The 25,027-nt window shown below is 42.4% G+C and overlaps 1 protein-coding gene across 1 annotated transcript; it reads right to left on the bottom strand.

Annotated features, from left to right (window-relative positions):
• Positions 1 to 5,055: 5,055 nt before the first annotated feature.
• EXOG (exo/endonuclease G) lies at positions 5,056 to 24,798 on the bottom strand. Its single transcript, XM_040082402.1, has 6 exons — positions 24,648 to 24,798; positions 23,312 to 23,461; positions 21,988 to 22,127; positions 20,167 to 20,243; positions 17,025 to 17,139; positions 5,056 to 5,634 (listed from the first exon to the last, which is right to left on the bottom strand). The coding sequence occupies exons 1-6, from the start codon at positions 24,793 to 24,795 to the stop codon at positions 5,173 to 5,175; spliced, it is 1,092 nt and encodes a 363-aa protein (XP_039938336.1). The 5' UTR covers positions 24,796 to 24,798; the 3' UTR covers positions 5,056 to 5,172.
• Positions 24,799 to 25,027: the final 229 nt, after the last annotated feature.

Genomic DNA, 25,027 nt, shown 5'->3' with positions numbered 1-25,027 from the left:
ATGGGTTTTATTTGTTGCTTTGGGAAATATTTACTCTTGACACAACCCAAATTTACTTCTGTGATCTGCTAAATATCCCTGCTCTGTTTCTTCAGCAGAGTTGGAAGCATTTCCTTCCAGACCTGTTTCCTGCCTCTCTCCCCACCCACTACTGAAGGAGACACCGGGACGGCAGCCATCGTACTTCTCAAACCGACATTGTCAGCCCTGCATTCAGCTCTTGGGAGGGGGTATTTTGGGAATACTACGTTGCCACAGCTGTTCCTTTTTCACACAGCAGGTGGGGAACCTGCCCTGTTTGAATGGCATGAAGGGAAAGGCCAGTTGCTCCATAGTAATTTACAACATGGGAAAGTGGGGGGTGTTGAGCACCAAGTTCCATCCTGGAGCATACACACACACACACACACACACACACACACACACACACACACGCTACAGATATTTTAAGCAAATACTCAAAGCTCAGTCTTTTCCTCCATGCTACGGCAAAAGCAGAAAAGCCATTAATTTCACAGGCAGATGGTTATTAGGAAGTGTGTGAGATCTGGCTACACCACCGCTGTGTGGGTGGAGCTGATTAGATGGACCTGTATCAAAAAATAACAAAAAAAGAGAAACATTGAAACATTTCCTACATTTCCTTTGCTGCGAGGTGAGAAAAGCTTTTCCCATGTGACTGCAGAAGTGAATTCAAAAATAACAGCAAAAATTGCTCCTCACCTCCCCACTGAGCCAAGTTACCAGCAACAGCACGCTGGTGTTTGTATGCAATTCCTCCGCAGCTTCACTGCCGGGAAATAAACACATGGGCACCAGGATGGGCACAGGAGGCTTTGGGGGCTCCTTCACCGGGCTGGCAAAGGTTAAACACGTAAAGAGACCCAGGTGCTACAGTACCAGAGGTGTCACTGCTCTGCAAACTGCCTCCAAAACACCCCTCCCTCTTTCTCTGCTGTCCCAGCTCTGCTTTACCCATCTGGATGGTCCCACCCGGGGAAACATCTCTAGAGATCCTTCACTGCGGAGACCTCCCACCAAAACCAGCCAAAGCAAGGTCGCTGTGCTTCAACAAGCCCATTCCACCCACCAGCACAGATGACAAAGGCACCTGGCAGGCAGGAGACTTTCGGATTCTCATGGCTGTGTCTACAGCGAGCAGCCCCAGGGACAGCACAGCTTTAGCTGCCCACTTTGGCAGGAACTGAACAAACTGGGAGCTCCCACCAGAAAGGTCAGGGGCTTCAAGTCCACGGACAAAATCAAACAAGGCTGGAAAAGCACATCTGATTGGACACCTCACTAGACCAGATGTACTGGAAGAAGTACGGAATCGTAGAATTGTTGAGGAAAGAAATCCTCAAATTTCTGGTTATCTTGGTGTTTCTTCTACCCTTCCAATTGTTGCATGGTGAATCCAATATGCTTCACTTTTTCAAGCGAGAAACTGTTTCTCCACAGTTCAGTGTAGCACTCAACACAACTAGCAAAGATCTTTAAAACTACAGGACAAATTGAAAATTGCTCTGAAATAAACCAACCACACAAAAAATTAAAAGGAGAACTTTTGATTTCATGCCCCTCTCCCCACCCAATTGTGTTTATAGATGTAAATCAACAGCACTGCAAGACATCAATGCAGGGTTAAATCCTCACCTAGAATGAAATTCATGAAGAAGTTGGAGACAAAATTGTCTTTGTAGAAGATACACAACTTGTGTGGTCAATGTGAATGCACTTCCAGACATCACTGTCAAAACCCTTATCTAGGGAAAATCATTAGCTTCATGCTGCACTTGATATAATGCTTCAATACAGCTCATTTTAAACCTGTATCTCAGCATCACAAAGAGAAATACAGTTATTATGGGCCAGAGACACTCGAGCCGCGTCCCCCATCATTTTTGGCTGCCGAGGCTGACACTGTGGAAGGAGTCTGCCCTCAAAAGGCCAAACACTAAAGTGCACCGAGCACAACACAAAGTCCACGAGCACAGCAGCAGCTCCTCCAGGCATTCCCTTCCCATCTGCCTCACCACTACCACCCTGATTCCAGCCCAGCAGAAACAATCAAGAGCAGCCAGCCAGGAGAATATCAGAAAATCACTGCATCCGTCTGTGGACAGCCTAGCTGTCAACTTTCCCCTGTGATTTGGTTATTTATCTTCTGAAACAAACATAGAAGAACGGTGAAAGAACAAAGAACAAGTTTCTCCATTTCCAGGACTCCTGCTGCTCAGCTGCAGCACAGAAGTTCCCACTGTCACTACAGATGCACATGATTAATTGTACCACAGGAATGACAGATGGACACGGACACCAGCACAGTTCTCTCGGGCGTTGAATCAATTACCCACAGAGGTGGCTCAAACAAGTCTGTAAAGCCTCACCCCTTTGCTATTACTCATCTTGTATTTCCTACTGTAAAGAAAGCACATTTTTTTTTGCTCCGTGCCAGACTCCACAGTTAATTGGGATCAGGAAACCAGCAGGAGGGGAGCAGGTGAATGTTCTCTTTGGCATGGAGCAGCTCTGGAAGTGGTTTCACGGTTCAGCACCTGCTGCCGCCCTCCGAGGGGAGCTGAGGAACACCAACCATGCTCAAACGGGGCTGAAAATGATCCAGGGAGGCCAGGCCATGCTGTAAGCCACAAAGCATGGAAATTATGGTAATTGGGGCTCACAGGAATCCAAGGGGGCATGTAAGGCCTGAAGAGGTTCTCTTAGGGAGCAGCTGTCTCCATAGCAGGACTCCACAGAAATGCACTTGGTGTTCTTGCTGCTGTCACAGAGGAGAGCTGTCAGCAGCAAGGGCTGGTACCTGGAGCTTCTCACACACACCTGGAGCTTCTCACACATACCTGGAACTCCTCACACACACCTGAGCTCCTCATGCACATCTGGAGTTCCTCATGCACACCTGGAGCTCCTCACGCACACCTGAGCTCCTCATGCACACCTGGAGTTCCTCACACACACCTGGAGCTCCTCACGCACATATGGAGTTCCTCGTGCACACCTGGAGTTCCTCACATACACCTGAGCTCCTCACACACATCTGGAGTTCCTCACACACACCTGAGCTCCTCACTCTCTGGAGTTCCTCATGCACACCTGGAGCTTCTCACTGACACCTGGAGTTCCTCACGCACACCTAGAGCTCCTCGCGCACATCTGGAGTTCTCACTCACACCTGGAGCTCCTCACGCACACCTGGAGCTCCTCACACACATCTGGAGTTCCTCACGCACACTTGAGCTCCTCACACATACCTGGAGTTCCTCACTCACACCCGGAGCTCCTCACACACCTGGCACTGCCCCAAGACAGGTTTTTGCTGTGGATGGACACCAGTCTTTAGCACTGAGTTCTGCTTCAGCCATCCACGGGTGTATGAACACCGCAGGGGAGATCTGTAACCTCTCAGCTGAGAGGATGAAGAGGAAGGTGGAAGGCTGAATTAAAAAATGTAAATAATTCAAAGAATGTGGAAAAAGAGAATGCAAAGGGCAACGAACAGGCATTTGTTTCAAAGGGTGGCACCACGGCAGTGCCCAAAGGCTGCTGGGACCATACTGAAGCACTCACTGGAGCACCAAGAGGCACATGAAGAATCTGGAATTTTGATATTCCAGGCAAGCCCCCTCCCCGACATCTCTCACATCCTGCAAAAGGAAATGTGGCTTCTTGTTTTGCAATTTACTGCTTTTGTTACATCTGACAGGAATTACAACCACAATTCTGGGCCAAAATCGAAATGAGTAAACATTTTGTCAGCATTTCACCCAATTTCTCTCTAATTCATGTGAGCAGTAGGCTTTTATAATGTCCTTAGCTGGTGCCATTTCTCTAGATTGAAATGCCTGGATTTTGAGTGCATGTTCTTGGCAAACACGAACCGCAGCTTGCTTTATGAAGTGCTCTCTTTGGGATACTGCAACTGGGTAGAGAAGAAAGAAAGTTACAGAGTTCTTAGAAGCCCCAGCTGATGATTCACAGCATCCAAATAATGCTCCTGATTCATCCTTTATGAGAACACCCCCATTCAGCCTGGCACTACGTGACCCTTCTTCCATGTGAAAACTGCTGAAGGTGTTTTTATGGCACAAACTCCAACTGTCTGTCAATTCTCACCATCAAAAAAACCTTTCATTACTTCCAGATTTTACTCTTTCTTTCCAGATGTAAGATGTCAGAGGATACAAGTCACAGTAAGTCGCACAAATAAAGTGTGAAACTAACGAAAAAAAAATCATTTAATCTTCCAAGTAGATGCAAATCTGATAAACATCAGTTGCCACTGAAAAAGAACTGGAAACACATTTTCAGGTAATAAACAAGTTTTGTTGCAGAGTTTATAATCCAAAGGCAGATGTTGAAAAAAACCAGAGTGACTACAACAACCAAAAAGAAAGTAGTGGTCACCTCTGAAATCAAACAAAATGCAAGAAAACATGTTTATCCAAACTTAGTGGTGAAAATTAAACGTTAAACTTACATTAATTTGTTAAAACCCAAACTACATTGGTACACAATTGATTAAACTTTAGTTCTATTGGGGTTTTCTTACCAAAAAAATGCAGAATTATACATGATGGAGGAAGTTTGCTGCAAATGAGAACAATTGTGAGCTCCTGACATGGTGAAGTATTTGAAGCACACAAGATCAGGACAGGTTTTGGTTAATACAGCTAAGGGAAGACCAGATTATGTCTTACATGTCTCTAACAAAAGAGCGTTAAATGAAACATTTCTTAGATAATTTAATTTTCAAAATATTCCAGAAAGTAGAATTACTTCTACAGCACTGCAGTGAGAGACATCTGCGGGCGGAATTCCATTGAAACATGTTCCAGTTGTACTCCCAAGGTGTCTACTGTCTATTTTTGTGGTATTCCCAGAAGGGATTCCACACAAAACCTAAGTCGGACATCCCAGCTGGAAAATAGCACAAAGCCTTTCCTGGAGGTCCAGTGATGTACTCGGGCCAGAAAGGGGTCATTTACACTTCCCATGTCTAAGCAGTGCACAAGAATGAGCGTTATTCCAAACACATTAGCTTCCAAATATTTCTTTATTGTTTTCACATCTCAAAAAAGGATGATTCAAGACCTCATCTTCGTGTTTGCCTTCAGTTTCCCTTTCCAAAAACTCAAACAACCTCCTGAATACTCAGCCAGCTCTCCCCTCTCTAGCTGCTACTGGCTTTTCCTGCAGCAGTTCTTCCTCCTTCTTCTTGTAAAGCTTTAGGAGATACTCATCAGGCTCAACTCCTGCCTCCTGTAACTCTGCCATGGCTTTCTCCAGCCGCCGCAGCGTCCGGGCGCTCTGCACTTTGCGGGCAGTGATGTACAGCGTGAATTCCTTGAAGCCCATCAGTTTGCAGGTATCCACCTCACAGATATTTTTAACATCTTTGGTCTTGTCCACCTGGGGGAAGAAAACTAAACCTGACATTTTTTCCAGGTCTTCAACGCTGACTTGGAAGTCAGTGAGCTGGTGGCTGAAGCCTATGGGATCGTTTGGCACCACGAAAGCCCCCAGGAGCAGGGGCTCTGAGGACGTTCTGCTCCGCCTGGCGAGGATCACCTTGTACAGGTGGGATGGTACAGCCACATCATCCTTCCCAATTACCTGCCAAAGGGAAAGGACTGTTACAGATACAAAATCATAGAATTGTTTTGGTTGGAAAAGACCTTTAGAATTATCAAGGGCAATCATCAATCCAGCACTGCCAAGTCCACCACTAAACCATGTCCCTAAGCAACACAGCTTCATGGTCCCTCTCCCTGGAGCCCCTCTCCTTTTTGTAACTACAATAACTTATATTATAACATACAATAAAAGTTCCTGACCTGACAGTTGCGAATCATGGAGGTTTTAATACACATTTCAAATTAACTCTAAGTTACTGTCACTTATTTTTTTCTCTCTCTATTACCCACACCCAGGTAGCATTTAAAAGTTACTTTACCTAAGTAAGCATTTCTTGAGGGGATCCAGATATAAAGTACATTCAGTGACTCAGTATTTTCTTGGAAGAGAAGCCTATCCAAATAAAATGCACCTATTTCTTCCACAAATTCCCTACAATCCAACTTCAGTGCTTGTACATGTTTGGTTTTCTCCTGTGTCCCTCAGACCAGGATCCAGGGATTTAAGGGGAACCCCAAGAATGGAGGATCAGGACTGTTAAAGTCTCACACTCACATGTACACAGGAGGCACCCCACTCTGTGCCAGGGATAACTCCAAGGGAACACACCTACTGATGGCAAATGCAATCTCTCCAGGACTCAAAAAGTTCTGACCATACATGCACTGAATTAGGCTTTTTTGTTTCTTCGCTATTGCTGAACTGAATCTGTCATCTTAAGAGAGTGTAACAGGCTCACACACAGAAAATCTGAGTTTTGCATAACCCTTCTGTAAGTACCCTTCTCAAATCCGTGCTTTTATTCTAATTGCAACAGAAGAAAAACCCTTACAAAATCTACAAAGGCATTTTGTTCTATATATAAAATCCAGCAATTTGGTGCTGTTTACAGGATTTGCAACACCTGCAAAAGTAAAGACTGATTGTTTTGATTTTTTTGACAGCTTTTGTTAGATACAGTTAAAATATCATTTCAAGGAAAGCAGGTATTTATCACATTAATTTAAAGTATTTTACAAACTAATCCAGTGTCAACAGTTCAGACATCCCTTGTCCACACATATACTGAATATAACCCAATCACATAATAAACACTTCCTATGTACACTTTTTTTTCTGAGTATTCAGCCCCTCTGCAAATGAAAATATATTTTTAAAATTAAATTTTGCCTGTGGCTACTGAACCAAGGTTCATGTTGGTCTATTCCAACAGTTAATTAAATTTCAGTTACAAATTCTTTCAGTGATTTGCATCCTCTACTCTGTTGCCAGTTTTTTAAATGACTGGTCCTAAGATCTTACTGGTTAGACCAAAACCAGAGTTAAGTACCTTCAGGAGAAAGTGTGAACTCTGATAATTTTTTCATATTTTGTGCAATAGCATAGTAGAAACATTACTCCTTTCTCTGGAAAACAAACACTCTTAGATTTCTTTACTGTGTTCTAAAATACTTCCCTCCCTTGCCCTAAATTAGGCTATTTAATAGTTTTCCTGTAGTTTAAACTTTTTTGATTGTTTGGCTTTTTTGGGGGGGCAGGGTTTGGTGTAGCTTTTGGTGAGTGTATTCTTGTGGTTTTTTTTATTTGGTTGGGTTCGGTTTTGGTTTTATGAGGGGGAGTTGGATTATTTGGCTTTTGTTTTCATACAAAAATTATCATGGTTATGCCACCAGCCTTCTCCCAAGGTTCTCCCAACTCTGCCTAGACATCAAACAGTCTCTGAAACTGGTTAAGGAATAAATGCCTTGTGCCAAATCTCCTCTCCCTTTCAATGATGACAGATGTGTTGATAGGAAAATGAAAGCTCCTGAGTCTCAAGGCACTTTTCATTTAGCATTCTGCATATGTGAAACCAGAGCTACAGCACCCCAGGACCAACACCACAAATAGTCAGACCTGATTGATGCACAGGTAATGCTAAAATGTCCTAAAACCAATGCAACAGCACACTGTCGTACGTGGAGTTAACACTGAATTACAAAATGAACGGTGCTGGGAGTTTTAACCTATTTGAGATCAGTGGCACTCGAGCTGGGGAGTACCTGCAAAATACTGGGGGTGAGAGGGAAGGAGCCAAGAAAATCCCTGAAGGGGAGAGTAAGGAGTTGGTATTTCCACCCAAGGAAACCCAGTGATGACACTGCCAAAGGCAGGAGGCTGGGGCTCCTTTTCTACCCTGGAGCAGGGAGCTTGCAGAACCTGCACTGCAATCCCACCTGCTGCACATTCCCAGGGCAGGGAGGACAGTGAGGAAGAGCATGCCTTGGATTATATAACCTAGAAATGTGTATTCTATTTCATCTGTTGAGACTGTTTTTTTGGGAGATGTTTTGTCCTTCTCTTGCCCCTCCAGGGGGGAAGGAGGAGGATGCCTCCTGATAATGGCCCACCCATTAAATCCAGGTGGGGCAGTGTTTCTTATCTCTTTCACCACCACTCCATCCTCCAGGGGGACATCTTCTGATAATGGGCCATTAGTGCCCACCAATGCCATGACACATTCCATCATCCCACTGGGAGATGCTCCACACAGTGGGGAGGAGCCAGCTGTTCCCAGCTAGATAAAAACTGGGACTGAAGGACACAAGGTATTTCAGTTTTTCCACTGGATTCCTGGAAGAAGACCTGACCCATCTCGTCACCACTGGATTTTCCACAGGACCATCTCTACTCCACAGAACCACATCTGTTACTCCAGTAGGATTTATTTGGACTATTTCCAACACCCTGACCAACAGGGTGCCAGGTCATATCCTTGACTCTGTCAGGGTTTTCCCAGGATTTTTGTTTGCTTCCTTGCTTGTTTTTCTGTACTACTACATTTCTGTTTTCCTTTTCTGTTTTTAATATTCCTAGTAAAGAACTGTTACTCCTATTTCCATATCTCTGCCTGAAAACCCCTAATTGCAAAATTACAACAATTTAGAGGGAAGAGTGTTTACATTCTCCACTCCAAGGGAGGCTCTAGCTTTCCTTAGCAGACAGCTGTCTTTCAAAACCAAGACAGAGGAGGAGCAGGCTGTAGCCTCCTGAGAGAAGGCAGCAGTGAGGCTAAAGCCCAGCCCTCAGCATCTCCCTGGGCCAACAATCTCCTGACCTGCAGCATTCCCGTGCAGTGCAGCCTTTTCCAGGCCCCTTTGCACACTTTTCCCAGTACAAATCCATGGATGTGTACCAGGTCCTCCTCAGCTGAGCTCCCTGCTTCTCCACACCTCCCACACACATCCACATCCTGGCAGCCTCGCTTTGGTGCATAAAAGACCAGAGGAAGGGCGAGCACACAGATGGAGCTGCACAAGGATCTCAGTCAGGGGGGTACATGGAATACGTAAAACAAACAGGTGAACGTGTGTGGAGAGAGCTGAGGGAATTGGGGAATGAGGCTGAAGGCTGAGTGGGTGGATAGAGAGGCTGGGGATGAATAGAGCTGCACACAAAACAGTTAGGTGTGAGATGGAAATGCTGAATGCCTGAAGTGGGTGTACAGGGAAAACAGACCCGGTGCTTATGTAATATAATGCAAATATATATATTCTATGCAAAATAATGCATTTATGCATAGTATGGACACCTAGGAAGAGAGAGGAGAAGAAACAGAGAGGACTAGTTCAAAATGAAGGAAGGGCTGGCCTTCTGAGAAATGTAGATCTAAATTCAGAATATGTAACTCATGTACCATTTCAGTTCAATGTGAACTCTCTTTTGAGAATTTAAATGAAAATTTAAGCAATGTACAGGCTTCACACCAATTTCTCCGAATAGCAGCAAACTACTACCGCAATGACTTCACTGAGTGCTAACACTGTTTAAGCGGTTAAAATCATCCTCAGCCTGCCAAACTGCCAGAGTCCACAGGTGTCCCTTCCTTACTCAAAACTGGGCATAAAATTTGTATCCCCAGCTAATTCTGTAGGAGAAGAACACCATCAAAGGGCAGTGCCTGATTTCTCTGACAGAGTAAATATGCATGACTAAGAATAAATGTCATTTCCTGCAGTTTAACACTTATGTGCACCATGCACAGTGTGCATCACCAGTAATTTCTGCAGTGTGACCCATCAATTTCTGTTAAAGAAGGAAATGCAGTTCTGGAGCATGGTAAAGTATTTCCAACGCTGCTCCCTGTAATACTCCACACTTTGCTGTTTTATGGGAGTAAATAGAGAAGCTGCAGAGAAATGTTTCCATAGTTGGCCCCCCCTACCAGCTCAACTGCCAGAGAAAAAAGTGTGATCCTGCAAAAGTGAAGTCTGGAATAGGAGAAAGAGGTAGGAAAAACAAACTCCACAATTCCATTTCCTATTGCCACCTAGAGGATTTTCCTCCCAAACTTCAGCAGCCTCAATCACCATCTCATTTGTCTCAGTGCTTTGCCTGACAAAGGCAGAGAGCATATGCTCCGATTGTAACAGGATGGAAAATGGTTCAAGATTATCCATGCACAGATGTTGACTTTGATTTGTGCCTGTCTATCCACAGGCAGCAAGCAGATGATCTTTCAGAAATCAAGGCCTGAAACAGCTCTCTGTCCCAGCCGGAGAAGAGCAGCAGTTTTTTAAGAGTATCTGTGATTCTGAAAGGAATTCTGTGCTCCAATGTAAGCAATACAGCAATGGCCTGTTGAAACCACTGCTTTCCCACATGCTTTTACACAATGTTGGTAACAGCCCACAAGGCAAATTTCTGTGCAATCCTTTGAAAATTCCCATTTTGCTACTGTGATAAAATTTTGCTTAATCCTCTGAATTTTCAACAGGCTAATAACATGATAAAAAAAAGGCCATTCAAGCTAAAATCCTTCTTTTTATAGCATTAAATGTATTTCTTTCCCATCATCATTTGGGAAACCAACGTGAAATTTCAGATGCTTTGCTGTCTATATCAATTCAATGTAAAAATGTGCACTGCACTAAACATTTGCAGCTACTTATTTCTTTCATTTTTGTTTTGCTTCTTTGACTGAACTGGTATCTCCTAATAATGTAACATTATCATAATGTCATTTTCAGAGGAGTGTTTATTATTTTTCTATCATTATGGACATTGTTACTGACATTCCATAAGTGTGTGTGAATTTGGTATTCTTCCCAAAGCCCAATTAAAAGTGGACAGCTGTCACAAGGGCAGGCCATTAAAATGTGTGCAATTCCTGACATTCAGAGATGTTTACATATCACTAAAACAACAAATGCGTTGGTAAGCAGTTGTACAAGAAATCCAAAGAGCTCACAGGGGCAGATAAGGGCAGAATATTTCTTAAACTAGAGAGAATTCAGAGAGCTTTGATAAATTCAGTCTCACAGCCGAGTCACTGGATAAGGATTTATCTTAAGCTCTCTTCCCAATTTTGGCCAAATCCTGTTCTTGACTGCAGATTTTCAAAACAGAGGAAGCAAATTTGTGGAGTCCTTAAGTATCAAAATAAGTAATGAAGACATTTGCTAATGGCATCTAGGGTAGGTTTAAGCATCTAGCATTAACTAATGTTACCTTTATGGTGGTAATCAGATAAATACAAGGCAGTCCCTAAAAACGTCAGTTTGGAGTTTATGAGATAGAAAACTCCATGAACAAATGAAAAGGGATATAAGAAGTATAATGGCAGAAGAGATTATATGAGAAGAAAACAGAGTGTTACTATTACTGGAAATTTTGAATACAAACCAATGTTATCAAATTTTCACTTTACACTGGACTTGTTACAGCTTCCCAGACTGCAAAAAAAAATTATCTTCCTCTGCAAGGGCATGGATAACTTTTAAAATAAAGGGCTTGTGAATCCAAAAGTGGAATTTTGCCACCTAGTGGCTAGAAACTGAAAATCCACTGTGCACAGAATCAGCAGAAGGGACTAACAATCCCTTCATCAGAGAGAGCCAGCTCTGGATTGTCAACTATCTATGATTCTTTCAGAACCTGGCAAACAGAAATCACCATCATGCTTTAACCACCAGCACACGTTGCAGAGTCCTTGCATTTGATGGTACCACCATCAAAATGTCAGGTCCCAAAATTCGCTTGACACTCTAGTAGCTGTTTCTTCACTCTGTGGATTTCTAACCTGAGTTTAGAACTGAGCCAGAACTGCAAACAGAACTGTCTGAAAAGAAGCACACCCAATTCCCTGTGCCAGAGTCCTTCCCCCTCCACCTGGCAGTAGCAAAATTAACACTTCCATCACATTTCCTGGTGGACAGAATTCAAGCAATCATTCCTGTCCCCCAAGCCTAACAGATCTTTCACTGTAGATGTAACATCACTCCTGCTGATGTGATCCCACGCTTGACAACCCAGAGCTTTATCATAATTTGGTACTGAATTCTGTATAGAAACAGACTTTTTGGCAGTACAAAACATTCCATTTACTATCCTAACTTTATTTACTCGATCATTGTGACAGCATTAACTGCCTTCACTCAAGTTCCTTCTGGGTTTGTTAGGCAGCACTGATTCTGCTGAGGGTGTTTTCCCCCAATATTTAAGAGAGCTCTGTCAGATGGCACTGAGAAGAACAGGGGGGTGTGAAGGCAGACCTAGCAACACACAAACCAGAAAACACTACGGATAAAAATCATAGTAACAATCTGCACAGCCAAGCACTCCAAAATGCAAATGCATGTACTTCAGGAAAATTTAATTTGTTGTGGCTGGTCTGATTGCTATTGCCAAATCATTAGGAAACCCTAAAAAGGGAAGGAAAAACAAAAAGAGATGGTAAAAAAAAAGCTGTTCCTGAATAAAGAGTTATGACATTAAAAGACAGATGCCCTAACCCCTTTTTACTTTTCTTTAATAAAGAGGGTATGTATATATACCATGTATGTACTAAACTATATTTACATGATGACAGACTATTGCTTCCACAGAATCCACTTGGATTGACTTAAAAATTAATCCATCACAGTCCTTAACACACATTTTTCTGTAACAGCACAACCTTCAGGATGGATACAGTGCTAAATAAAAGAATCCCAATTAATCTCTCCTGCACCTTCAGTGTCTCCTCTCTCCCACCTTAACCCAGTGTCTACTGCATTCATTTGTACCTCACATCTAAATTTAGGGCTGACAGAGCCCTGGTGATTTACACCAGCTGATCTAAGATTTAGCCCTTTGCATAAAGTTTATGGGACATCTATAATGCACCTATATCCAATAGTTATCTCTGTAGCCTTGGGACCACTTGGAGCAGCCAACAAACAAGGAATAGTTCCCAGGTTTATCTCCCCCTTTAACAAGCTTTCCTTCATCTATAGTATCTTAGTAGGAGACAACTTCTACTAGTTCTGAAAGTTAACTGGGTCAAGCCATAAAGTACATTTTGTACTGGAGAGGAGCAATTTGTTTCCCAGTTATTTGCCACAGACACAGATGGCGACTGTACCTTCTGGAATGGTTACTGCGCCTCTCTGGCCCAACCTGGTGATTCAATCTAGAAAATTAAACAGCAAACACAATTCCAGTACAAACCTCATGTATCAGTAAAAAGTACATTAAAATGTCTTTTTCAAACAACAAACAAAACATTATCTAAACTGTATTTTCTTTTGCCAGCCACAGCTGATTCTTCTTAAATTAGCATTCACTAGGATGGCCTTGGGAATGAGGAGGGTGGAGCACTGAGCATGAGGTAGTTAATTATTGCAAAATTTGTATTTCAAACTCCAAATCTGCTGACAGAGGAAAATCACTAAAGTGACAGTCACTGGAGAGCAGTAATGATAAAATAAGACAATGTCATTTTGATTTGATCTGGACAAAGATGAAAAACCTGCATCTGCCTCTCCAATGACACAGAACAGATTTTTCCTGTTGGCATTCTATTCTACATATATTCTCAAAATATGTTTTCCAGATACCAAGCACAGTCATCAATCTACCCTTTGCAATAAAAATCTCTGCTGGAGACAGATGAAATGACAGAACATATCTGAGGATACCACAAGTTCAGCCAGTAGACAGAACAATGCTGGCATCTAAGGAGTTCAAGGTTAATTCTCTTTCTGGAATTAAAGAGCAAATGGTACCAGAGTCCAAGCAGGAACTGGGAACAAAGCCACGACCAATGCTCTGTTTCTCCTCTACAGTGATCTAAAAATAACCTTTTTGGATGTCTGATGAGAAAAACACCAGCATGTAAAACCATGGATACGTATCTCACCACTCCTTTAGCCAAAAACAAGGAAACTAAGATTGAAGAGAGGATCTGAAACAAATCAATGCAGACACATTCACTGTAGCACTTCTGTGTTTTCTTTTATTCCTTTTCACAGCTCTAGTCTGAGAGGACAAAATTAGAGAGGAGCTGAGCCTTAACAGTGGCATTGGCAGATTGCAGGTTGTGAGTTTCAGCACTCTCCTGTGTACCGCAGCACTTCTCCTTGAACAGCACAGACAAAGGAAAGGACATCTTCTCACATCAGCTTCTCATGCCCAAACAATGAGGACTAAAACCCCTTTCAGTCTGAAGTCATTTGTGTGAACTTAGCAGAGTTCACTCTGAAAGAAGACTAAGAGATACCTCCCCTTCACAACCCTTAGTGTTCCTTCCTTAGGGGCATAATCCCAGACTACCAAAATCAATTGCAGTGACTGCAATTACATCCAAGGTGGCTGTCTGAAAAGAACTTCTCTCCAGTGCTTTGACACCGTGTGTTTCCTCCTCTAAGTGTATGTATTGATAGAAGAAAAACAAACAAAAAACCTCAACACACCCCTCTACTCTGAAGTCTCTCTCCTCGAAGTACAACTGTAATGCAAAGCACAAAAACTTTAGCCATGAAGAAATTTCAAAATAAAAGAACCCAAACATTCCCTACCTGTATTTATTTAGAGGACTCAAATCAGACAATTTAATATTTTAAACAAACAAACAGAAACCCCACAAAATCATTATTTTCCTCTTCCCACCTGGAGGCATCATTATGTGTACTTAAAAAAAAATCAATTTACATAATTAATCTCACTTTAGGATGCTGAGTGAAAGGATTTATGAATGTGAACAACATTCATAGACAAACAGGAACACCATCACTTCAACATTTTCAATCCCACGCTGAACTTCAGTTCATTTTAAGACCAAAACTAGTAAAACATTCCAAAAGATCTCAGTTGTCATCAAACCCAGAGATGATGAAGACAAAAGACAAGAACTGAACGAGATGACCATCCCAACAGCATGGGCATTTTGTGCCACTGTTATTTCACCACTGTATCCAGGTATCAAGTTGTTTTGAATAAAGCCAGTAAGATGCAGTGTCTGCTCTGATTTTTACCCGTGGAATACTAAAATTTACATTTCAAAACCAAGACTGAGAATGACAATCATTTTTCAGAAACTGCAATCTTCCTCTTCTAAGTAAACACTTTCTCTAGAGAAGGAGAAAAAGATGAGCAAGATTAAAGTGAAGCCACTGATAGATGCAGTTGATAGACGATTTAACATCTTCCTGGAAATGATTTCCACTTATAAAATGTTGAAGTCAGCTCAGGATTTTTAATTCTTTGCTATGTAAGATGAATGTATTTTTTAAGGATGAAAAATAAGTGCAATATCCTGACAGCTACAAGGAAGCAAATCCCAGCAAGCCATGTGCAAGCCTGCAGAACTCTGAGTGACAGGAAGCCAAATGCTCAGTTAAAGATTGTTGAGAGGGAACATCTCCCTCCTGCTCCCAGCTATGTGCTTTTGGACGTATCTCATGCTGTCACTAGAGAGCACTGGACTGCTCTGTGTGCTGCCTCAATCTTTCCACAGCAGTACAAAACAAGCCCAGGAAACCCAGTATGGATGGCTTTCTACTGCACTGGGTAATTAAGCATTCTGTGGAAGAATCTGGCAGTCATCAGTGCTGGCGGACAAAAGAAAGGCAGAGGAAGGCCTGGAAGGTAGAAGGGGCAAGGGTGAAGTGAGCACTTGTGGGTGGCACAGGATGATTGCTGATCTAAAGCTGGCTTTGCCACTAATTTATCATCTGGCATTGGTCATATCCCTTAACCACTGATTATTTATCCACTTGAAAAATGAGCACAGACTGCACCTCCCTCACACAGATGTGGCGAGAGCTGAAGTTTGGAACTGCCACTAAGCATGAAGGTAACTTATTACTACTGCACTTTCATAACTCCCCGCAAAAATAACAAACACAAATCCAAAGCTGTGATTTTGTGACAGTCAAGGTTTGACATGTGTGGTTTGGGACATAAGGGACAATTTCTCAAGAAGTAAAAAGGTAAAAGGAAACAGGAAAATCACATTCTATCGTGACTGAGTTCCAAGTTCAATCAAATGGAAATCAGCTGTGTATTTCTAAAGGAGAAATAATGTCTAACTCTTACTACTAAACAAGCCAGTGTCAAAAGCTGAACATCTCTCCTTTTGTGTCTCTCACATCCATCTGAAATAGCGGGTTGTTCAGGCAAGCTCATTCATTGCTCCTCAGAGAACTGGTTGGAAGTTGAATTGCTCACAAACTGAACTGCTCACAAGCTGAAGCTGCAGTTGATCCAACTACTTATTCTCAAGGAAAAGTGTTTTTTCAAGAGGTGCAAAATGCAGCATTTATTATTTGCATTATGCCAGCTTTCATCTGCAACTGCAAATAGCAAAAATATCTCATTGTAGGGGGAGCGGAAGGTAACACTGACTTGAATAACTTAATATGCTCAAACCTTACAGATGTCTAAACACAAGCCTACTTAGAGTAAGTCTGGGTGAGCAACAATAAATTCACCTCTCAACTTCATAGCCTGTCCCATCTGTCTGTCAGTGATGGGACTACAGACTGTGCATGATAAATCTTCAGAGTATTTTAAGCAAATAATAAAAATAGAGGGTTAAAAGAAGGGAAGTATCAGGAGCAGTGATTACACTGCACTAGAGTGAAGTCTTCCAAGTGACTCTGGCATGCTCAGAATCTCAGCTGCAAGGCCTCATCCAAGTGATGCCTATGGTGTAGCACCAAACAACCGCTTGTGAAATTAATAGAGCACTGGCACTCCAACACCCTGTAGAGTTTTGAGAGACCCACACTACCTTTGCATTCCACTGTTTCTAAAGCACATCAAGAAACTGATTGAATAGATGCCTTTGCATTAACAAACCCCACTGATTCTGACTGGAAAAGCAGTTCTACTGCTGACTGTGGACACAAGATAGATCTCTGTAAATAAACAAATTATTTTAAAATTATGCCCTTTCGTGTACTGGCATGATGTAACATTTCTGCTAATCTTGTCTCTGCAAGTATTGCACATTTTATTCATTTTGCCTGTACTAAGATGCCCAACTTTTGTTTTATCAAGTTATTATATCAATTTTAAATAAATAATTGCTGCTGCACTATCACCTCAGCAATATATATACGTACCTGATAAGTAACACTCTTCTTTCCATCATCATTTGTCTGAGGCAAGGTAAGAGGTCCAGAAACAACCCAAACATCTTCAAATCTCTCAGTCAATTCCCGACAGTACATTTCCATCCTGGAACATATCGTCAGATAGGGCAAAGTTAGCTGGGAAGATTTAATCTTTGAGACACACTGGGAAGGGAAGGGTGAACTACTGACAGGGAGCATTTTTCCAGATTCACCTGAGTGATTCACAAGCCAAAGAAGATAAAATGTCCTGCTTCCCATTTGTCCTCTGTAAACAAGGCTCATTTATTTACAGATAGACATGTGTAACTGCACACATCTGAAAATGGTTTCTGCAGCCTTAGCACATGTCTGAATAGCTGAGTTCTCTACTTACTCCCACACTTGACATCAGAAATATACTGTTGGTGGTCACTTGGGATTAGAAAAATAGAATTGTTCTAAACAGCAAGTTGAGGCATTTTTACTTTGAAAGGTTTTATCATATTATTGGATTTGTGTGTTTCTCCCCAAGGAATCAAAGTCCTGCAACACAGTTCTTTCTGTAGTTCAAAGTACAGAAAAAAAGTTTCTGTGTGCCATTTCCACTAACTCTATTTTTTTATAGATATAAAACTCTTCAAAAATTAAGTAGTAACTCCAGAAATACTATCATATTTTTACTCTTTAAATTGATTCAGTTTACAGCATATAATGTTTCTCAAATAATGTAGTTTCTGGATCACACCTGTTTTACAGAAAACAAAAGATTATCCAGGTTGGATGGGGCTTTGGGCAATCTGATCTAGGGGAAGGTATCCCTGTGCATGGCAGGGGGATTGGAACTAGGTGATATTTAAGGTCCCTTCCAATCCAAACAATTCTATAATTCCATGATTATAGCACATCTTTGATTTGACACCCCAACTGTTACAGAAATCACATGCAGTAAGCAAGCATTGATCCTCTACAAAGGTAAGAGTTGCACTTCACACAAATGGACAGAGTAGTATCAACCAGATTATCCCAGCTAATCTGGCTGCCTCTGAAAGGGGGATGCTTCACCCCCTTCCCTCATTCTTGTTCCTCACACCTCTCCCTTGGGCCACTCGATCATTTTTCATCTGTCAACAACCCTGAACAAAACCGGTATTTTTCTTGGTGCTGGGTTAGTGAGCTGTATCAGAAAAATGAGACACGCAAATGAGAATGAGCAAGAACGAGCCCTTTCTTCATGTGATACACCAAAGCATTGACTACAAATGAATTATTTTCCTACTGCCACCAGCTTTTTTTCCAAGCAGCCCAGCTCCTCAGGCTGTCTCATGGCATGGCAATAAAAACACCACCTGGAAAGAATAGGAATAAAGGCAGCTAGGGAGCAAACTGCTCCTGGTGGCAGGAGAGGCAGAGATTGCAGTGACCATGAAATCACACTCAAAACAAGACAGAAAATAGTTAAAAAACAGTTGGAAGAGAATTAGGAGTACTAAGGTGGAGTTAGAGCACACCACAGAGCCAGTCCAGCAGTTTCCTATTAACAGCTTGCTGGATGATTACAGTCCTGCTCTCCCTTTTCCCACTGCTCCCCTTGTCTGTCCCAGCTGACCACTCCTAATCCACCTTCCATGTTGGTTCTAGAACTCATCTCATGAGCTGACCAATTTTCTAATCTGGCAGAAACATAAGCAAGCAAAACAAAACGAGAATCAGTTTTGAACTGGGCTGGCAAATGAAACTGACTCACAACAGTCAGGCTACTGCCAGAGCTGGAACGGGGGAACCAGCAAAAACACAAGGCAGGAGGGCAAACACCACTTTAGAAAACAGCAGACACTTACACTGACTAAGCTGCATTGTCTACCTGCAGCTCAGATGACAAGTCAAGAAGCAAGCAATTAAAACAAGACAGAGGAAGAGAATACTGAAGCTAGGAAAGGATACAACCCATGTGAAATATGGTATCCTTAAAAATATTTATTATTAAAGAAATGACTGACAAAAAAAGTGGCATCGCTGCCTTTTTCATGCATTTAAACTCTAAGAACAGGGTGCTGGGGTTGGGAAAAAGTGGCAATAATTGCTTAAATTGCAGGGTTGATAGTGCCAGAGGGAATTTTCAAACACTCCCCACAGTTTCCTGATTAGGCAGAGATCCTGCTTAAGGGAAACAAAGAGGGTATCCCTACCTTGAATTGGCAGAAATGCCTAGCTTTAGTCTAAGAAAAATTTACGCTCAAATATTTGAGCTATTAAAATAAGAAAAAAAAACACCTCTTAAAATATTATGGCACTTTATTTGTCTATAAAACAGTATAACTACTGAATGGCTCATCTGATTTTACACACATTCTTGTAAAACAGGAAAAGCAGCGTGCAGATGAGTGATGATGCAGTTCTGATGGACTTCTATTACAGCACTGTACATAATTTTGCTGACCTTCCCTTGAGTGAGCCTTGAGAAATCTATGATTTTCCCCTCCTGTTTCTGAGCCTTCACATTCTGTAAATCCTACGCAAGAAGCACTGGATGAATGAATGCCACTTTCAGTATGTTCTCTGCTCAAAGGAAGGGAAGAATAAAAATCTTACATAAAGCAAGTTGAAATTTATCAACCACTCCACCTCAAAGTCGATCCAGTCAGCACTCACAAGTGACAGAGATCCTGCCTGACTGCTCCTCAGGAGCCAGGACCTGAAGGAACACCTCACACCCGAAGCAGTGACGGCTCAGCAGGGAGCGCTCAGTTCTCCGATTCAAAGGGAACCAACATCCACACACAGCCATGGGAACACTCTCACACTGCAAGTGCTTCTTTGAGCAGGATTTAAACCCTCTCCTGCTTCTGCTGAAACTTCCTTAAGGACTGCTAAGCCTGGTACTTTTACTTCACATTAGCCAGAAGAAACAACTTTGTCTGTTTTAAATAAATGTCCTCGACAGTTTGACTGAATAAAGAACTAAAGTAGTCGTTACACTGTTCTCTCACTGAGAGAACTGAGCTGCCTTTCATTTCAGAGAAAGCTCCTATGACCTCTACAGATAAACTGCTCTAAAATACCTAGATGTGAAGAATCTTTAAAAATAAAGCATTTTTGATTTATGCTGCTGCCTGGTATTTTTCACTTAGTTTACTTACAAGTAATTTCTCACCTGTTCCAAAACCCAGCATTATTTTCATAATTCTGAGGCACAATGTTAGACAGATAAAACGTTTCAGCCATAGCTCTCTGCATAGAGAAAGAAAATAATATCATTTCACTGAAACATTCATGAGCTGAAGACACATTTTAGCAGTTTGTGGATCAGAATTCCATTTCTAGTTTAGTTTTAGCATCTGCTAACACAGAAAATCAGAAAAACCTAAGTCAGAACACCTATAAAATTATTTTGGATTAGGAGGTGCACAGTTGGGGTGAAACCCTGCAAAGTTATCTACTTTTTTTTCCTGGCAGAAACAGCGTAACAATGTCCAATTGTAGAGACACAGGAATTACTATCACCCAGCCATCAGTTTGGTAGTGTCTTTGAAGGCAGCTAGTCATTTTTCATTTTGAATGGGAAGGGCACTTTCAAGCATGCTTTTCATTTATTTGACTGCTTAATGGCTAATTTTTTTCTTTCCTTTACAAGAAAAAAGTTTTATTAGATATACTCATCAATATTTTACACATATATAAGGAACACGCAATGAAACGATTTACGAGACCATAATGATCAAACATCCATATATCTGCTTAATTTCATCTTGTAGAGTGTCATAAACATCTCTGAACAGAAGCTCACATTACCTCCAGAAATGAAGGACCTGGTGCTAAAACACTAGACATAAGCAGGGAAATACAGAGAGAAAAAGTCCCAAGATCTTAATCCAGAATTTTCACAGGTTCTGTATTTGTCAATATTTTTCAGACTACTATTGCAAAGTGATGGGACTGAGAAGTCTTTAGGATAACGAGCAAACACCACCTCCACGAATTAGACTGTAAAATTCAATTTTTATAATCCTGTATTTGAAAGACTGAATCACCTCACTACATTTCAAGCCAGGTCCAGGAGCTCTGTGCACAGGGAGCTCAACAGCAAAAATTCCTGAGATATCACAAATAAATAACAACAAAGATACTCTCAATAGAAATAAAACTACTGATTCTTTCATTTACCACATGCCACTGTGCTGTCACTCCACCCCATTGAATACTATCTGCCTGGAGAAATACAAATTCAAACTGCTTCTTAATTAACAAATTGCTGCATTAGGCACATTTCACAAGAGGATCCAATAAATTCAAGGCTGTTTTGTAAGTCAGCCAAGGCATTAAGGCATGCTTCTCTTACAGCTTGAATAAATGGCAGGTGAAGACATTTTATAGACTGAAAGAACTATGGCAAAAGGGTCTAATTTACCTCATACACATTGCAAGAAAGGAAAAAAGCCTTTTAAATCATCCAGGCAATCCCCTTGCCAATAAAGAACAGTACTTAATAGCATCTTTGCTTTGCCCAATCTAGCCTTAAATATCTCAGCAGCTGCTGGCCACAATGACATCATTGTCCCTGTCTCCCTTTAACTGAGCTTTGAAGACTTTCAGGGTTTTCTTGGTGAAGGTTATCATCTTTTTATGGGTAGACAATGAGACATGTAAGAGGCTGAGAAGACTTGATTAACACCATGCTGCTCAAGACATCATCCCTGCCAAACAAGCTGATGTAGGTGTGATTTAATGAAGAGAGGTATGTCATCAGAGCATGCACCTGATTTAGATGCCTGAAGCAGACTGTGAGAGCATCCTACACTGCTCAGTCAGGAACAGACCTTGTAACTCCAAATCCAGCTCTGTGCATCAATAATGACATCATGTTCCACATTTCGAAACAAATTGCAAAAGGAACATTGCACATTTCTTCTAAGGGTCTTTTGACCCTTTCCAGCTGATAAACACAAATGAAAAAGATGGGAGAAAAAAGTCCTACTGTTGAAAATTTGTTATCTCCTGCCGGTGCCATGTGTCCTCGTGACCATCCGCTGCCAAGGTAGTCTTCATTGACAGCACTGAACATCAGAGGGATGTTCGGGTCTGGCCTGAATTTACAGTGCCTACGATCTGCATCACCTGAAGAACAACACTCAATGGTCAGATTATCATGAAATCATCATAACCACGAGAGAAAAAGATCTAAATCTGTCATACCTTGCCAGACAACCCATTCTTAAGGAATTACAGACTACAGTAGTAGTCTGAATTCTGTAAATCTCATTTACAGATAATGCTAATTTCTTTCTGCAGTGTGTTTTAGAAATTTAAGTTCTTACCAATAAAATGTGTGAGTTTTTGCAACCACGACTTTTCAGTCTTCCTCAAACAAGACAGGTATGCCTCAAATCTCAATTCCAGTAGCTACAGACATAAATCAGAACTGAATGCCTCAAGATGCTTAACTGCAGCTTGCATGTTAGTTGTATCTGGTTATTTGGAAAGCATTTTAATGATTCAGATGTTAAGGCCCACTTGAAAGTAAGTCTGAAGTGACTGTTTTCTTCTCAGAAAGAAGTGGGATCAATGATGCTACTTAAGGGTTGGTCATAATGTTTTCAAGATCTTGCCTTTAATTTTGAAAGGTCATTTGAAGACAGTGATTAAGACATATTTAGAGGGCTATTGCTTTCAGAAAACATTTTACAATTACATGGTTACCTCCATTACTAATAATCTGCCTTATAAAACTGAACTAATGTTATAAACTTAATTTACAATGACTGTATTCTGTTCACATTTCATTCACCACTGACAGCAAAAAATCACTGAGCCTCTGTCTTGCATAAAGAACAGGGGAGAAAGTATGAGAACAAGTATCAGAGCAAATAATGGCTGCAGTGAGGAGGCAATGTCCTATCTAGCTCTGAACAATTGCTGATGTCCTTTGCTCTGTTTTTATCTCACAAATGGTCATTCTCCTCCCATTCTGAGCAAATCCCTAAGATCTGTACATTAAAAGCTCTGGCTATCACTGGCATTGACTCCACTGACAAAAACTGGACCTCAGAACTAACTCCACTACTAAGGAAGCAGGAGCCATTTTTATGCACTCAAACAACTTTGCAGATCCAAAACAAGTAAGGAATCGTTAATATTCATTGTGTCGTCTTCTCTCCATTAGTGTTATAAAAAGGCAAGTTCAGCTTCCCTCCCAGAGATCACTGTCGGACTTTTCTCCCTGACTACTCCAGGGTCCTCCTCCTGTGAGCAGCAAAGCCCGCTCAGAGCATCACAAATTTAGGAAATGAACACCTACATACCCAGCATCTTTTGTTTTGAAATGTGTTCAATCACCCATCTAGGCACCCGTTTTGCCTGGTCATAAGACAGTGCATGATTTGTGTAACATCTGGTCTCTGTTCCAGCTTCAGGAAATCCGTATCTTTCCAGCAGAGCCTCTTCTATTGGTTCTAAGGAAAAAATAAACAGAAAACCAAAGATGAAATGTGATCATAAATGGGACAGGAAAAAAAAATCTCAGTGGGTGTAAACCCACTGTATAGGGAATTACTTGAGGTTATAGGGAATTACTTGAGGTTACAGCCACAATTAAGACCTAAAAAATATTAAGAGAGCTATTCAGTGAAACTCTCATCTGCTAAAACAGTTGTGGTTCTCATCATGTTTTAACACGAGGCTCTCAGCTCTAGGACTAACTCATCTATCTACTCTTAATGCCTATAGAAGGCAGAAGAAATGCTATCAGGTATTTTCTTTCTATGGAAGAAAAGCTATCAGATATTTTCTTTCTACGGAAGAAAAGCTACCTGATGTTTAGGGACAAATTCGGTAACAAGGAGTTACGGACACAGGACATCAACACATACATTATGTTGGAGCAGGAAATCAAATTCCTCAGAAACTGAGATTTACAAGTTGGGCACAAGCAAGTTCTGCCCTCACTGGGAAAGCTTATGCTCTGCTGAATGAATGAATGAAAGCTTCACTGATTTTTTTTTTTTTTTTAAGCAATAATTTTTTTTCATGGAGGAATATTTACATCCATCTTACTGTCTTGTTCATTCTCGAGCCATCTGTCCAACAGCAACTCATGTTTTTAGAGCCATTCTTCCTCTGCTTTCCAACAATCCGGTACTTTTAAAGCCTTGAGGCTGCGGAGAAAACCATTCACTCCCTCAGGTGCCCCAAACATCTCTCCCCATAACTGAACCCCGCAGACCCCAGACTTGATAAACGAGCCTCGGCTCATACAGGGCAGCAACAGCTGAAATTCAGCTATGGTCTGACCCGAAATGTGTGTTTAAATCCACATTCCTCTCCTGCCACCAACACTGCCGTGAGCAGGTGCAAAGGGAAGCGCTTTTAATTAAAAGCTACAGCCCAACATCCCCAAATAACCTCCTCCCCGCTCAGCCCGGCGCAGGTACTAGGGGAACCCCACGATCTCCCGCCAGTATTTGGGCATTCCGGAAATGGGGGAAGGAGGGGAAAAGGTTTTTCTGAGGAGAAGGGGAGAGTTTAGGGACAGAAGCAGCTGTGGGGAGCGGGGCTGCGGGACCCGGGGCCGCGCTGAGCCGGCCGCTTCCGCCTTGCCGGGCGGCCGCCCGCGGCGTTCCCACTACCCGCGGCTCTTACCCTCTGCCGGGGCCCGCCCGGGGCTCGGCTCCGTCTGGCTCTGGCTGCGGAGGAGCCGCCACGTAGCCCAGCAGGACGCGGCGGCCCCGGCCGCGGCCCCGCAGACGAAGCCGCCGAGGAAGCGGCGGTGGCGGGGCAAGGCCGCCATGGCGGCGGGAAGGGAAGGGAGGGGAAGGGAAGGGGCGGGCGCGGCCCTGCAGCGCCCCCTCACGGCACAGCCCTGGGGGCGCCGTGGCGGCGTCGCCTCGCTGCGGTGCCCCTCGCGGCGTGAGGGGACACGGCGAGAGAGGCGTGAGCCCCGCGGGGTTTCCCCGATAGCGGTGGAAAAGTAAAGTGAGTACCCTCACGGGGACTACAGTGGCTAAACTGCCCCCATCCAG

This window comes from Hirundo rustica, chromosome 1 (genome assembly GCF_015227805.2).
Source record: "Hirundo rustica isolate bHirRus1 chromosome 1, bHirRus1.pri.v3, whole genome shotgun sequence".
NCBI lineage: Eukaryota > Metazoa > Chordata > Aves > Passeriformes > Hirundinidae > Hirundo > Hirundo rustica.
Note: the sequence above shows the minus strand (reverse complement) of the source record. Positions and strands in the feature narration are given on the sequence as shown.

Bases quoted from the DNA above. Each gene is read 5' to 3' on its own strand.
- EXOG (XM_040082402.1), bottom strand. From the start codon at position 24,795: ATGGCGGCCTTGCCCCGCCACCGCCGCTTCCTCGGCGGCTTCGTCTGC. The intron at 23,462-24,647 runs GTAAGAGCCGCG...TTTTTTCCTTAG, and splicing joins CGGGCGGGCCCCGGCAGAGG to AACCAATAGAAGAGGCTCTG. The intron at 22,128-23,311 runs GTATGTAGGTGT...GTTGTTCTTCAG, and splicing joins TTCAAAACAAAAGATGCTGG to GTGATGCAGATCGTAGGCAC.